Below are 14,317 nucleotides of genomic sequence, written 5' to 3'. Positions count from 1 at the left end.
AAAATCTTCACCTGGACTGCATCCTGTCTGGAGAGAGTACTGTGTGGAATTCAGTTATTGTGTCCTTGAGGGGAAAAAAATTTCAAAAGATCATCACATATTTAATCTAGTCTTTTAATCATTGCATCAAATATGTACACACAGACAAGTGAGTAGCTGTAACTAAGAACATTAACTAAAAGCGACTGTATGCACTCCTCTGAGGAGCAGGCTGAGCTGCGCTTTGTTGCATTTGGTGGCGGAGCTGCTGGGAGTATGGATCCTCCATGGACTTGACCGACAGTGTGGTCTTAGGCCCCGTCTTCCACTCGATGCCGCTCTCGTCCACCACAGAAGCCTCCACAGTGACAGCATGAGTGCCCAGGATGGAAAAATTGAGCAGGAACTGGGTGCTGAAGTAGTCATTGTGGGGTTCCACCCGTTGCTCGATCTCATTGGTTGTACTCTCCAGAGGTATCTGAAAGGTATCAAATTAATCCAATCCATTAAGACGCTAGCCAATTTTCGATTAAAAAAAAAACTGACTGTAACAAGGTCGAAGGAAGAACTATAACGAAGGCTTGTTAACGATACTGTACTTATTTAAAACATATTACCGTACAATATGCATCTCAATAAATACATTTTCGAGACCATCCATTGCTCTTTTGCTTTCTTTCTTTTATATCATAAAAAAGTACAATACACAGAAGTGGGGATAAAAATGAATCGGCATGATATTTCAAACATAATTTGCAACGTCTGGATACAGGGACAAGATAAATACCTTGTAGTCTGCCCCTGGACCCTTGCTCTGGAGAGTGGATGTGACATTAAGGCACACCGACTGGATCTTCCTGAAGAGCCCTGGGCTGGAACCGTGTTGAACCACCCCCTCTACTTTGAGAGTCAGCTGCTGGTTGTTCTGCACTGGGATAGGCTCGTTTGGTGTTCGTGGGGACGGAGAGAGGGCAAGCTGGAGAAATAAGACAAGACACGGGTCAGCCATTCCAACGTTCAAAACGGAACACTGAAAAGCTCACTCGAGCTACACATACAATCAACAAGTTCATCGAAATAAATTTGAATTGTCAAGAAACATATTACTTATTTCAGTCACTCTATTCATCAGTGAATTTGATAAAATCTTTAGATTCGTTACACACATTTTTTTTTTTTTAAAGAATTTCGATTATCTATACTGCTAACAAAACCCCTAAATTTACAATTCCTAGAAATAAGAACACCACATAAGAAAAAGAAACATAAGACTAATCGAATGTAGAAATTAGCCAGTGGCTCTCTAAAAAGTATTTTCCTCCGTGTTTAATAAATCTGAGTAACATTACTACTTGATTGACATGTACCTTTAGAATACCATGTAAGGTATTAGTAATCAATTTACCTTGATGCTGGTCGACTGAAGCTTTTGGAAGAAGTACCTCTGGAAAGACAGAGGGACCTTCAGCAGTGCGATGATGGCATCACAAAGACAACCTGTATGCTGAAAAAGACAGGAGTTAAATTTGGACACTATATATACTGTTATGTATTTTTATTCATTTATTTATTACCAGGTACGACACAGGTGGATGCTTCTTGTTCAGGGTCTCCACTTCCTCAAGCACGCGGGTAAAGACTGACATCATCCGTCGCTCATATTCACTTTCTGATTGAACTGAGCCAAGGGGGCCATACTCCTGGTAACTACACGAGAGAGAGAGACACACACACAACAAAGTGATCAATTTTTGGGTAATTTTATGCAGCGTTTTAGTGTATTGATGAAACACTCAACATAGAAATAGTGCAGTGCAAACTCATTAGCATGCATATAAACTACATTGACCTTTCACTGATGCATCTTCGACAAGGCACCACATGGACATGACTAATCTTATCAAATGTCAAACCAGTGGAGGTCAGAAAAAAAAAAACTAAAATATGTTTGACTAAACAGCAGTTGGTAATGTGCCAGTATGGAACACATAGCAAATTCTATGAAAAATGTATTACTACTGAATATTGTAGCATAAATCAGTCTTGCAGCCAGCGGTTACCTGACAGCCTGCGGCTCCAATATTAGAGTCTCGATCACGTGAGAGACGAGCAGACAGCTCTGTTGTTGTCTAACCAGGCAGTTAAGGAAGAAAAAAAAAAAAGACATCACGGCAGAGAATGCATCAGTCAACGTGCGGAGACAGAGGTGGAAAAGGGATGCACTGTTATCACTTTTTTTACCCCTAGACAGAGTATAAGTCCAAATAGTTGTATTTGGGGACCGACAATTGATAGTGCTATTCTGTCTTGCAACTTGCGATGCACATTGGGCTCAGTTTAAATATTGTTTGCCACACTGTTGACTTACATGTAACCTGTAACGCAAGGCATTTTAGTTATGTGGTGTCTCTGGCTGAACACTCGGAAGCACAATGTAAAAGAAATAGGTAAGAGACAAAGAAGGAAAAAAAATCATCTCCACATGGCTGACTTGGATCCTACTTCATGTGCCTGTAAGTTGTACTGTACATCAGGCTGGAAAAGTGGTATTGATATTAGCGTGTCGGAGCAAATTTTTTTTTTACATGACTAATGACAGAATTGGCAGCAATACCAATACAAGTATCGGTGCTTTCTCAAAGAGGATACAGCTCCACATTTCGGAGGGTGGCGTAGTCAGCATCAAACGATGACTGGTGTAACTCTGCATAGCGGGCGGCGAGACTTTTGAACTCATCCATGCATACTTTCATCTGAAATGAGGTTAAAAAAAAAATAGTACATGTACAATCGTACATTTTTATATTAAAGTAACACTTAATTCTCATATTTTTATTTTACTATTTAACCATTCATCCATTTTCTGTACTGCTTATTCTTAAAAGGGTATTGCCATCCCAATGACATGTACTGTGCACCATCTTAGGATAAACAACAATAAGGACAGTACTTGGGATAGGCAGAAAGGAATATGGATGAATGGAGGGAAATCCCGCCTTAAACAGTTTTGTTCTATAGAAATTAATATATTTATTTTACCTGCAGAGAGATGCGGCCACAGCTCTGCAGGTCGTGGCCTGTGCTCAGAGCGAGGGAGGTGGCGACGGCCGGAGGGGGGCTTGTCTTGAGGCTGTTGCAGGTGCAAATCAGCTGGGACAGTGCTTGCAGGTTGTCGATGCGTAGCTTAATGAACTCACACTGGAATGTAAGTGGATTTAGAGGAGTGCTGGCCGCCTGGAGGGGAGGATTAATCACATAACCTTACATTAACGGCACAGTCGCACATGCCTCAAGATAAACTGACAAGATACAGGCAGGTATTATGCACATTAATCCGCTAACAGGCTGCGTGGGATCCCATCCAACACCAAGACAATCAAGAGGATCATCAGCTCGGAGCATCTGTCACTCGTGATGGAGTTAGTGAAATAAATATTTAATGGCAGCCAGATGCCTGGCAATTAACTGACTGTGAGGGAGGCAATGCCCTTTTGGTAGGAGCGCAGGGCCTCGGCAATGGCGCTCATGGCTCCGCTGTAGTCTCCGTCCTCCATGTGTGTCAGGCACTGCTCGGCCTGGGAGAACTCCTTGAGGCTGTTGAGCCAGAAGTAGAAGTGCTCCGATGCCACGCGGGTTCGCAGACTCTGGTACAGCTCGCTGGAGAACTCGTGGCACCCCTGCGGATTCAGGAGAACACTTTCACGCAACCACGCAGAGCTCTACGCAGCAGTATAAAGTTCAACATGAACAGTGTACCCATAGTGATGACTACAATACCCTTTACATACACATATAATTTAAATTATATTTTATTTTATTACAGTAATGCTGGAATGGGACTACTAGGGGGCATCGAGACAATGTTACAGCGCCTCTTATGTGTCTTTAGACAAAACTGTCCTTATGCAGGCTGCCTGCTATTCAACTAGTGGCCCGTTGGTGGCAGTGTCATGCAGCTGGAGGGGCAAGGGTGCGGTTCGAATTCGGGGGAAGCGTCCCTGGTCATCGATGCATCTACCTCAGGCTATGCAAAAATACAATTCGTGTTATAGATAATGGATGGCTGGACAGAAGTTGACATCTTCTCATGGTTGATATGTTAAAAAAATAAAAGCCTCACCTTTCACCTCCACCATTGAGCACAGAACCATTTGCTACAACTGCTTTATGATCAATAATATGCGATTGGTAAAGTCCATGTTTACCATGCGGGAGGCCTGCCGTGCGATCCGGTATATGGTCCAACCATTGGCGACATTCTCAAGTTGCTGTTTGATGACGGTCTTTACTTCTGCTGACAGCGATGACTGGCTGGCGACAAAAATCACAGTGGCCAGAGACACCTGAGTGGGATCACAGAAGATGGAGAGCAAAATGAGGGCTGGAAGATCAACAGTAAAGCTTTGAGTCGAGTGAACCCCTTGTGATTCATGATTCACCAGAAGCAATTCTTTTGTGGAACCTAACTAAAAACAAATTGGTGAAAAGCGATTAGCAGCAGAGTAGCTAGCGTTGGTTAAAGTGTCATAGCAAACGAAAACTACATTTAAACGTTACACAGTAGGTGGGGTGTGTGCACTTTTCTCACCAGGAGCTCTTGCTGTTTGTTGGTAGACGAGTGACTCGCCACCCGGTAGAGGTCTACCAGATCCCCCAGCATGCTGTCTCCCAGCACCGGCAGATGGGTGGCGATGGCTGATAGAGTGTGGCACATGAGCACGCGAGACGAGTCACACGACAAGTGGAGCTGACCAAGTAGGAATTCCACAGCAGACTGACTGAGGTGAGGTCGACTCTTCAGCAGCTTGACTAAAGAGGTGAGAGTGGTCTAAAATCACAGAATTGGAAAATTGTAAGCGAAGTAAAAAAAATATTTAGTCATGAGAATTCAATCAGGCATGAGATGACTGAGTTAATGGTAATTATGATGAAGCCTCTTATGTTACATGTTAAGTAAGAACTACTGAGCGCCACATGATTCATCCTAAAATTAAGATTACAAAATTAGTCGAGCTATTTATATTCAGATTATCTAATAAAGAAACCAGAGCCCCAATGATAGCCAAGAATCTTTTTGTATGGCTATAAATAAAAAGTACTCCCCTAAACATTCCACTAAATGCCTAAACAAAAGAGCAAGGCTGCAGTGCAAATATCTTCATTTGTATTGAAAGATCAAGTGCTTTACTTTAAGTGTAGCCTGGGCACTGGGGCTGCCATCTTGACTGCAAAGCATCAGCAGAGATTCCAGCCCTAAAACTGTATCCTGCTCCAGATGGGCAATATCTGAGGACATACAATCATAGACAAATATGAGGCTGTGCGCTATAAAAAGGAAGTGCTTGTAAGGCGCTATCACAAAACGTGTCAAAAAAAAAAAAAAGACATCAGCGGACATTGAACATACCTTTATCTGGACAGGAAATGACAATGTTGGAGAGCACAATGACCCCATGAGCAGCGACAGCCAGGTTGCTGTGGTAACAGCAGTCCTGGGCTAAGTTCACAAGATCGGTGATCCGAGGAGGACCGGACACTGAAGAATTTTTTTTTAATTGAAATGATTCAATTAACGATTTAAACCATATGAGAAGGTGGTGCAAATATAATATTTAATTCAATATAATATAAAAACAGAATGCCACTTACCTGTTGAATGACTAAAGTACTGCTTAATTGCAATTGTTTCTGAGAGGGTGGACAGCACAGTTAACATGCCAAGCTTCAAACTATCATACGGACTGCTGAGTGCACACTCACACAATGTCTGCAAGTGAAAATGAAAATTTGATCAGGTTTACCATAATTTGTTCCCAAAAAAAGTTCACTTTTTTATGCACTCTGTGCAGTTTATAGCATGCTACTCATAACAAAATGAAGACACTTGTCCACAGCTGAAGTACCTGTGTGTTTTCCCTTATCCAAAGATGAGGGGCTTTCTTCGCTAGAAGCTTGAGATCATTAATTGCCAGCCTCTTGACGGCTTTGCGTGGGTCATCTTTCAGGTATTGAAGGAGGAGCTGCAACTACAGAATCAAAGTAAAAGGCGTTCTAAGGGCCCTTGGAGTTAAAATGGTTTGATTTATCCAAAAGCGAACAACCTGCTTGGGTATGTCAATCAGGGAGGAGGCAGCAAGCTGGGTGAAGGTGTGCAGGGTGACAATGACCATGGGTGTGGAGGGGTAAGAGGTGACCAGGTTTTGCAAAAGTTCTCGGCTGCTGGATGCCAAACTGGCGTCATGGTGCATGTGCTGCAGCATGGGGATTAACTTCAGTTTCAGGTCCACGGGTGTCTCCAAACCTGAGGTAGTGTTAAGACAAAGGAACTGGACTTGTTAAACAAGAGTATCACACAATCTGCAGGTTGCTACTTTTTGTAGAAAGAACATTATTACAATTGATGTTAGCTACCTTTTCAAGAATTCTCAATCATTTAGAATATTACCTTGAATCATCTCACTGACTTTGTTGCAAATGCCAGCTGCAAAGACTCTGAAAACAGTAAATAGCAGCAAAATAAGATTGTCTATTCAAAGAAATCTTTTTTACTAAAAAGAAATGCAGTGGAAAGTCCAACATTTCACAAAATAGCAATTATGTTAAGCAGTATATCCTTACTTAGACTGTGCGGAAAAGCTGGCTGCAGCAAATATAGCAGCTTCCACTTCTACGTTGTCATGCGAGTCGAGGCACTGGCGAATACTGTGGTGGGCATTCTTCCTTTCTGGGATGATGGAGGCCAAACTGCCAAGCATCCTGATGAGAAGAAAAAAACATTGTTGTCGACTGTTATTGCTTCATTGTCAGTGTAGATGCAATGACGCGTGCCCATATAGTCAGGCTGGGGGATTAGGCTTCATTTATTTATATAGTTCTTTAACAACAACTGTAGTTGGAACATAGCGCTGTACATAAAACATAGAAGGCAATAATTGAAAAGAATACAATGCTATTTTCTAATCAACATTTCCAATATAAATTACCTCAGAGTAATTGCTCGGGCCACGGGGTCATTACTATGGATGACTGAAAACACCCTTTTCACAAATTCGTCCACATTGAGGATTTTTTCCAGATGTTTTTCACTCTGTTGTGTTACTTTTAGTACACAAAGTCGAAGAAAGTTGTTCCTAAAATCAGAGAAATGAACTTGATTTTAGTATGTGCTCATTCTGTGCTATGTGTTTATTACAATCCACTATGAGTTACAGAAAGTTTGACAACCTTTTGAATATAATTCAGATTGAACAACCGTACCCAAGTCTGAAGATGTCTGCAAGTTTCAGAAATGCAGAGTTAATGAGGATGGGAAAGGGATACTTGAGGAAGAGCTTTGGGAAGAGCACCACGGCTTCACACTGCTCTCCAGGCTTCCCAGATCTCAGCCCTGGAATAAAAGCACATTACATACAAGAAATACCAATACCCTACTATTACAACAGCATCATACGGAAGACATGACCTGATTATTTGGCTACAATCAATAAGAACTGGAAGCTAAGTTAACTCGTTAGCAGGCTAGCCAGTTGGCACCTTTGTCAAGCTCCAAGAGTGCGGAATTGGCGTCAAGTTCTTGCTCGCCATAGCAAGCCTCCGACAGGAATGAACGTGCGGTAGAAAGAGACATCTTTTGTTATTTTCCGCCCTAATATTTCACATTTTGAAGGAACATACACGCGAATATATATTTCACGTTCATATTCCAACCGGATGTAGACGCGACCGAGCCCTCATCCGCTACATTGTCACAAAAAAATAATAACTTCCACATGTACTCTATTTATTTTATTTTATTTTTTACCTGGTGGTATTTGGTAAACAAATTATCATATCATCCTATCATTTGTCATAAAAAAATACATTGCTTATCTAGATTAGTGTTTCTGATTCAAGCTTAATTCGAAACTACACGGGTTGTAGGAAAAAAGAAGAGGAATGTACTCAAAAATTACTTAACTTAGAAACAATTCGTGTTCATACTTTCCAATTCATAAATGTCGGTAGTCTTAAATGACATATTTTAATTTTAAAGGCAAGTGGCGCAAAGAAAGAGGAACTGGAAGTTCCATTGGAGCGGAAGTTACAATAACGACCAATGGTGACGCAGAACTCTCCTCTAGCGCGAAATTCAGTCATTGAGTTTCGCGGGAAAGAAAAGCTACGGTAACTAACGCAGCTTACCACCATCACATAAGATCAATAGCTTACCAACTTTGCAGGCTAACAAATTCACATAAATACATTTTAGAATAATCAGATCGGCTCTCACAGAAGCACAGGGATGCTTTTTCGTTCAATTGTTGACAATCGTCTCGGCAGACAACGGCAGAATGGTAAGACAAAATGTGCGTTTTTGAAAAGAACGAGTAGTTCTGTTGAACAGAAGTTATAATACTTGAGTTCTAATGTGTGTGAGATATATAATATCAGTTTAATATACGCAAATCCCAAGTTGTTTGCTATTTGGCTCGATTTGGGCGTCAGTTAAAATGAACAATAATCTGATTTGACCTGCTGCATTGGGTTTAATCGAGCAGATGTCCATATGAATTAACTATTATTACCTTTTAAAATCGATTATCTACTTGACTGTGGTTGTGCTTTAAATTAGTAACACAATTTTCCTACATCTCCAGTAACGGACTTGTCCAATGTACAAATGACATTTTGATTGAACTGATGGACTCCTTCATTTGGTTAAAGTTGTGGGATAATACTTTGCAACTGAACATTAATATGATGTTTTTATTTAGTGCTTGTCCCACTGCAGGCAATCGATCTGTAACAAATGAGTTGTAAACGTCATTTGCAGTTACCGCAGCCATTACCAGAGTAGCAGTTGTCAAATTGCTGGGGAAAGTAACACCTTTCAAATGATATTTCCATGTGTCAATCTGTCCAGCGTTACCTGCACATCCCTGGACCAAATACCCTCTGAGCTCATTTCTGGAAGGCTATCAGTGTGTTGGTCTTGATGAACATATCTCCTATGGCAACCTTGGTGATTCCGTGCCCCCGTTTGGATTATCCTTCTCCTCTGGTAGAGCACTTGATACTGATCATCAGATGACCACATGTGTATGAACATACATTTGACGCCAGGCTGTATTCATGTTCTCACAGCAAAGGACATTCAGGATGTTCTGGCTGTGGCAAATGAAGAAGGCATTGTTAGGATTTACAACACAGAGGGACGAGGAGACGGACTTATGAAAGGTGCTTCATGACACCTTTTGTGCAGTCCCCTATCATTTTGGAATCGAAGCTAACTCTGTGTATATTTGCAGAATGGCTGGCTCATGAGAATGCCGTCTTTGACATCGCCTGGGTGCCTGGAGAGTCGCAGTTGGTAAGATATAGTCCATACTAACCCTGTATGGCATGCAATACCCTTCAAATACTTGAGTAATCACTATATTTCTTTTGATATCATTCCATCTCAAGCAATGTACAAACACCAAATGCAAAGTTTGTTTGTTTTTCTCTTAATTTTTTTTTAAATATATTGTCATGTATCCGCCGTAGGTGACTGCTGCAGGTGACCAAATGGCCCGGTTGTGGGATGTGAAGTCAGGCGAGCTGTTAGGCAGCTTCAAGGGCCACGTCTGCAGCCTCAAATCTGTTGCATTCACTTCAGATGACAAAGGTATACCAGTAAATTCTTATTTTTCAAAAAGCAAGGAGCGCTACTTCTCATTGAGCAACAAGGGGAAAATACATGACCTGACTATCCATGCGACATAATGAATGAGTGGTTAGCAGAGCCATCCCACAGTTCTGAGGTTGGGGGTGCAAATCCAGGCTCAAGACAACGTGCGTGGAGTTTGCATGTTCCCCCGTTCTTATCTAAGCTTTTCTCCGGGTGCTCCGGGTTACTCCTACATTCTAAAAATATGTTTTTAGGCTAATTAAAGACTATAAATTGCCCTTAGGCTGAATTTGACCGTGAATGGTTATTAGTCTATATGTGCCAAATCAGCGCATACCCCACCTCTCGCCCTGGGATAGGCTTCACCCCCACCTGTAAGTGGCACAGAAAATGTAGGGATAGATAACTACTATGTTTGTGAATACAAATCATTTCATATTACATTGACATTGTTTGTCTTCTCACAGCTGTGTTTTCTACTGGTGCGAGAGATGGAAATATTTTGGTGTGGGATACCAGATGTAGCAAAAAAGGTACAATTTGCATTTTTATTTTATAATCAAAAAAACAAGATTTGACGAATTATACTGTTTCAAATTTGGATTCTTCATAGATGGTTTCTACAAACCAGTGAAACAAATCCAGGGTGCTCATAAAAAAGCAGAGACAAACTCTGCATCGAAACCAAAGAAGAGACGACTCAGCACGCGCGGCATGGGCCCCAGTGTGGTGAGTTTCCTCAGCAAAACTTTGCTCAAGCGCATGCAGCCTTGTGCCGCGGAAATTCGGACAATCCAATGTTTTGCAGGACACACTGCAGAGTGTGACCGTGGTTTTATTTCAAGATCAGCACACGCTCATCTCCTCGGGAGCAGTTGATGGGTGAGACGCACCCCCTCGAATGCTCACGTTACATTTCGCTTTGCTCAATGATTTTCAGTTTAATCATGTTTCTCAAATTAATCGTAAAAGATTCATTAAGATGTGGGACCTGAGGAAAAACTACACTGCACACCATCATGAACCTTTGGCCCTGCAGACGTACCCGTACCCCGGTTCTTCTATGCGCGTTCGTCTTGGTGAGTTTTCCTCTTTTGACTATTGCCCACAAGAACTTCTGTTGAAATGACAGCAAAAGCGACACATTGTTCTGTTTGCATTCCAGGATATTCTGGTCTCGTCCTGGACTCCACAAGATCCAACGTCATGTGCAACTGCACCGATGACAACATTTACATGTTCAATGTCAGTGGAATCAAAACTACACCAGGTAAACCAATTGCTACGCTTTGTATGTGTCTTGAACGACAAAATCCAGCGTCATTACTATTATTTTTATAACAGTATTTATCACTAGATGGCGCTATAAACAAAAAAATAATACAGCAGCACAACACCAGAGGTCTTTCTGTTTTTCTGTGGTGTTTGCTAGTAGATGTCATTTTATTAAAGCCGAATTCTGAGGTCCAACACACTACACTCTGGGGTAGACTGACAGATAGCAAAATTGTTAATTTAGCTAGATTAAATATCTAGCTATCTGATATGAAGTAATGCTTGTGTACCTCGGATTTTCGCATTGAGGAAGTTATGGAAATAATCAAGGGTTAAACTGTTACAAACCGGGTTTGTTTGACTTTAGAGACCTATTTTCCAAGAAATGTTGTCCAAATGTCGAATTGTAACTTCAGTGAAATTTTGACCTAATAGGCTTCGCCGCAGTCTTATCAAAGTTGTGATGTCGACAGGGTCGGTTTGCAAGACTGACTTATTGTGAAATTCAATTACAACACATCCACCGTTTGAAAACGATGCCCTAAAAATGGCTGCTAAAATAATTTTGGCACACAATAGTGTTTGTGTTCGTCATTTGAGTATGTTTTCTCCCACAGAGGCAGTGTTCAGTGGCCACCAAAACTCATCTTTTTACATCAAGTCCACAATTTGCCCAAATGACCAATTCTTGGCCAGTGGTTCAAGTGATAACCACACATACATCTGGAAGGTACATATTCATGATGCTAAAAAAATAAGCACATTTTTACTTACTGGCTTTGCTTCTAAATGATCAGAATACCTGTGCATATTTGTCCATTTCAGATCTCTGATCCTACGCACCCTCCCATGACTCTTCAAGGTCACAGTCAGGAAGTGACATCTGTTGCATGGTGTCCAACAGACTTCACAAAGGTGACTTGATGGTGTCGAATGATCCTTTGTGCACTGCAGTATACTTGCAATCAGGTTGCCGTACGATACGATTGATTTCCTTTGCTCTTTTCGGAAATTCTCTCACGGCAGCTCGCTTCGTGCTCTGATGACCACACTGTACGTATCTGGCGGCTTCATCGTGAAATGGACGGAGCGCCGTCCTCGGTGGGAGAGGCCAATCTCGTTGGCTGGGCACGTCCTAAGAGTCCACACAGTAAGGACTATTTTTGTAGACAGCTGCTAAATTCCTATTCAGGCGTATTAGCACATTAGAAAATCTTACATCTTAATGTTGTGTTTTTAGAACTTTCAAACCGCCCTGAGTCAACCCCTGCTAAAGACCAGAGGGCCAAGAGCATTGGAGGGCTGGCCTCTCCGCGCCTCGCTGCCTGTGCTCCCAGTATGGCCGCCTCACCTCTATCCTCTTGCACCACGTCACCTGTCCCTTCTCAGCAAGCCAAAGCCGCTAGTTATCAGAAAACGCCACTTTCCATCAAATCATGGCTCTCCCCGAGACAAGGATCTCTAAGCCAGAAGAGCCCTCTGCAGTGTAAAGTTCTGAGTTCGTGTTCTCAGAGTTCAGTGGGTTCCACTTCTACCACGGCACCACGAGCCAAACGCAGGCTGGAGACGGCCAACGGCTCATCTGATGAATGTGAGGGCGCAAAGCCGTTCGACTGTGTCTCAGAACTCTCCCCTGTTGCCAAAAGGAGCAGGGCCCAGTCTGGCATTTCCCGCCCAACTCAAGAGGGTCTGCTACAGACTGACAATCATATTGAGGAAGGACGAGTATCATCAAGACAGATTGGCAAAGAGAACTACTGCCCCGGAGTGACAGACTGGCTGTCAGTGATGAGCCAAAAGATGAGAGGAAGCCCGCGTAGGCCACGAAGCCCCGCTGCTGCAAAGAAACAAGGAGGCAAGGTGCCAGCTTCCCCGGTAAGCACACTCTCAAATTTCTATTTTCTTTTTTTAACTGTGCTTGTCAAACTCTCCCCTCAGGCTCCTTAATTTGTCTTTAAAGGGAACCAATTAAATTCAGTAAAGTGTCTTTTCTTGAACATCATAATGAGTAGCATCCGTTCATTTTCTACACAAATTGCCCTCATTGTCACCACGCATGTGTTTTTGGAATGCGTGAGGAATTTGGACCCCGAACCTCAGAACTGTGAGGCAGACATGCATTTTGAGCAATTCAGTCCCAAATATCTTGCTGTCTCGAGGTGTAGTTGTTTTCATTTCTTTTTCAACATGCAATTTTTTTTGTATACTAACATATTTTTATATTTTTCATTGAGTTTCATATCAAACAGGAAGGACTTTGGTTGATAGAGTCACAAAGAATGTATTAAAACACACATGCTTGCAATTACTACAGTAAATCCCTACAAAGTTGCACTGAGTAAATTACAGGGATTAGTCCAAATAAGCTAATATTAAGTCTGGGTTTTGTATAGAAATGTCCAGGGTTTGGACCAGACTCCACCAATTAAGGACTTAGAAACTGCACACTTGAATAACATAGTAGTTAAATTTGCATTTCAGAAGGCACAAAAGAGAACCATTTCTTTGGGTTCTTTCCTGCTGTTAACGCTAGCCATGATGATTCAGGCATTCTGAATATGTTGTCAGTCGAGAAAATCACGCTCAGCTCTCTTACCAATTCATCAAGAGTCACTGTTAGGAAGTGAATAGAAAATTTGCAGACCATGATGTAAGATGTAACTGAAATGAAAAGTGTCATCTAATACATTCTCTTATCTACTTTTTCAGACTTTGAGCTCGCTGCAGAACATGAAAAAAATCTCCTCCTATTTCACGAGGAGACCCACAGAATGACCCATCAGTATCTCTTAGTTTCTGTTTGTAACAATGTTAACTGTGTTGTAGGTTATTGTAACGGGTGCCAACAAACTGCTTCGAACTGCATAATTGAGCACTGATTAATTTTCCTTAACATAACATTGAACTTTTTCATATTTATTGGGGCATAGTGCCTCTTCACCGTTTTTGATGCTTGTGCAGTCACTGATTGACAAGTTTGTAGTGGAATTTTTCTCTGAGTATTGGTGATTCTTTTATTCTAATGTGCTATGCTTAGCAACTGCGTTTGACAGAACTTACTCAATTTTATTCGATTGTTTCTGCACAATTTTTTAAAATGTTTTTATACATTGAAATGGTCCATGAACGATGAAATTTAAAATACTAATTTACTCTCTTCTTTTCTGTCATCGATGAACATACGATACTCATTCTTGAAGCACATCAGCTGTGATCTGCTAACCATTTTTTCTTGTTCTTGAGGTAATGCTCCAATTGTTAATATGTACAAAATAGCAAGTGGTTGTTGTATCGTTTGTTTGTGATGTACAGCTGAGTGGGCAGATTTTTTATTAAAATGGAAAAAAACGTATAACTGTAAATTGTGTTCTTGGGTTGTTGTTTTTTTTTGATGAACGTGCATTACACCCTTGG

The 14,317-nt window shown here is 41.5% G+C and overlaps 2 protein-coding genes across 2 annotated transcripts; one reads left to right on the top strand and one right to left on the bottom strand.

Moving 5' to 3' along the window:
* Positions 1–100: 100 nt before the first annotated feature.
* On the bottom strand, positions 101–7,718 carry ints7 (integrator complex subunit 7). The gene is made up of 20 exons (XM_052052531.1): positions 7,513–7,718; positions 7,237–7,366; positions 6,963–7,109; positions 6,598–6,735; positions 6,425–6,471; positions 6,081–6,280; positions 5,883–6,005; positions 5,629–5,746; positions 5,387–5,515; positions 5,168–5,265; positions 4,568–4,807; positions 4,185–4,322; positions 3,450–3,656; positions 3,019–3,213; positions 2,629–2,732; positions 2,040–2,108; positions 1,554–1,686; positions 1,385–1,483; positions 767–955; positions 101–457 (listed from the first exon to the last, which is right to left on the bottom strand). The coding sequence occupies exons 1-20, from the start codon at positions 7,604–7,606 to the stop codon at positions 176–178; spliced, it is 2,880 nt and encodes a 959-aa protein (XP_051908491.1). The 5' UTR covers positions 7,607–7,718; the 3' UTR covers positions 101–175.
* Positions 7,719–8,069: 351 nt separating this feature from the next.
* Positions 8,070–14,265, top strand: dtl (denticleless E3 ubiquitin protein ligase homolog (Drosophila)). The gene is made up of 15 exons (XM_052052537.1): positions 8,070–8,312; positions 8,882–9,019; positions 9,103–9,195; positions 9,267–9,328; positions 9,505–9,625; positions 10,096–10,161; positions 10,242–10,357; positions 10,437–10,510; positions 10,601–10,707; positions 10,794–10,898; positions 11,521–11,633; positions 11,729–11,818; positions 11,930–12,053; positions 12,144–12,778; positions 13,613–14,265. The coding sequence occupies exons 1-15, from the start codon at positions 8,261–8,263 to the stop codon at positions 13,676–13,678; spliced, it is 1,962 nt and encodes a 653-aa protein (XP_051908497.1). The 5' UTR covers positions 8,070–8,260; the 3' UTR covers positions 13,679–14,265.
* Positions 14,266–14,317: the final 52 nt, after the last annotated feature.

This window comes from Hippocampus zosterae, chromosome 19 (assembly GCF_025434085.1).
Source record: "Hippocampus zosterae strain Florida chromosome 19, ASM2543408v3, whole genome shotgun sequence".
In the NCBI taxonomy this organism is placed as follows: Eukaryota; Metazoa; Chordata; class Actinopteri; order Syngnathiformes; family Syngnathidae; genus Hippocampus; species Hippocampus zosterae.
This window is presented reverse-complemented; position numbering and strand designations above follow the sequence as displayed.

Coding starts and splice junctions, on each gene's coding strand:
- ints7 (XM_052052531.1), bottom strand. CDS start 7,606: ATGTCTCTTTCTACCGCACGTTCATTCCTGTCGGAGGCTTGCTATGGC. Junction 6,472..6,597: donor AGCTTTTCCGCACAGTCTAA/GTAAGGATATAC, acceptor TACTGTTTTCAG/AGTCTTTGCAGCTGGCATTT. Junction 2,109..2,628: donor ACCCTCCGAAATGTGGAGCT/GTATCCTCTTTG, acceptor CTGCCTGGTTAG/ACAACAACAGAGCTGTCTGC.
- dtl (XM_052052537.1), top strand. CDS start 8,261: ATGCTTTTTCGTTCAATTGTTGACAATCGTCTCGGCAGACAACGGCAG. Junction 10,358..10,436: donor GCGGCATGGGCCCCAGTGTG/GTGAGTTTCCTC, acceptor AATGTTTTGCAG/GACACACTGCAGAGTGTGAC. Junction 12,054..12,143: donor ACGTCCTAAGAGTCCACACA/GTAAGGACTATT, acceptor TTGTGTTTTTAG/AACTTTCAAACCGCCCTGAG.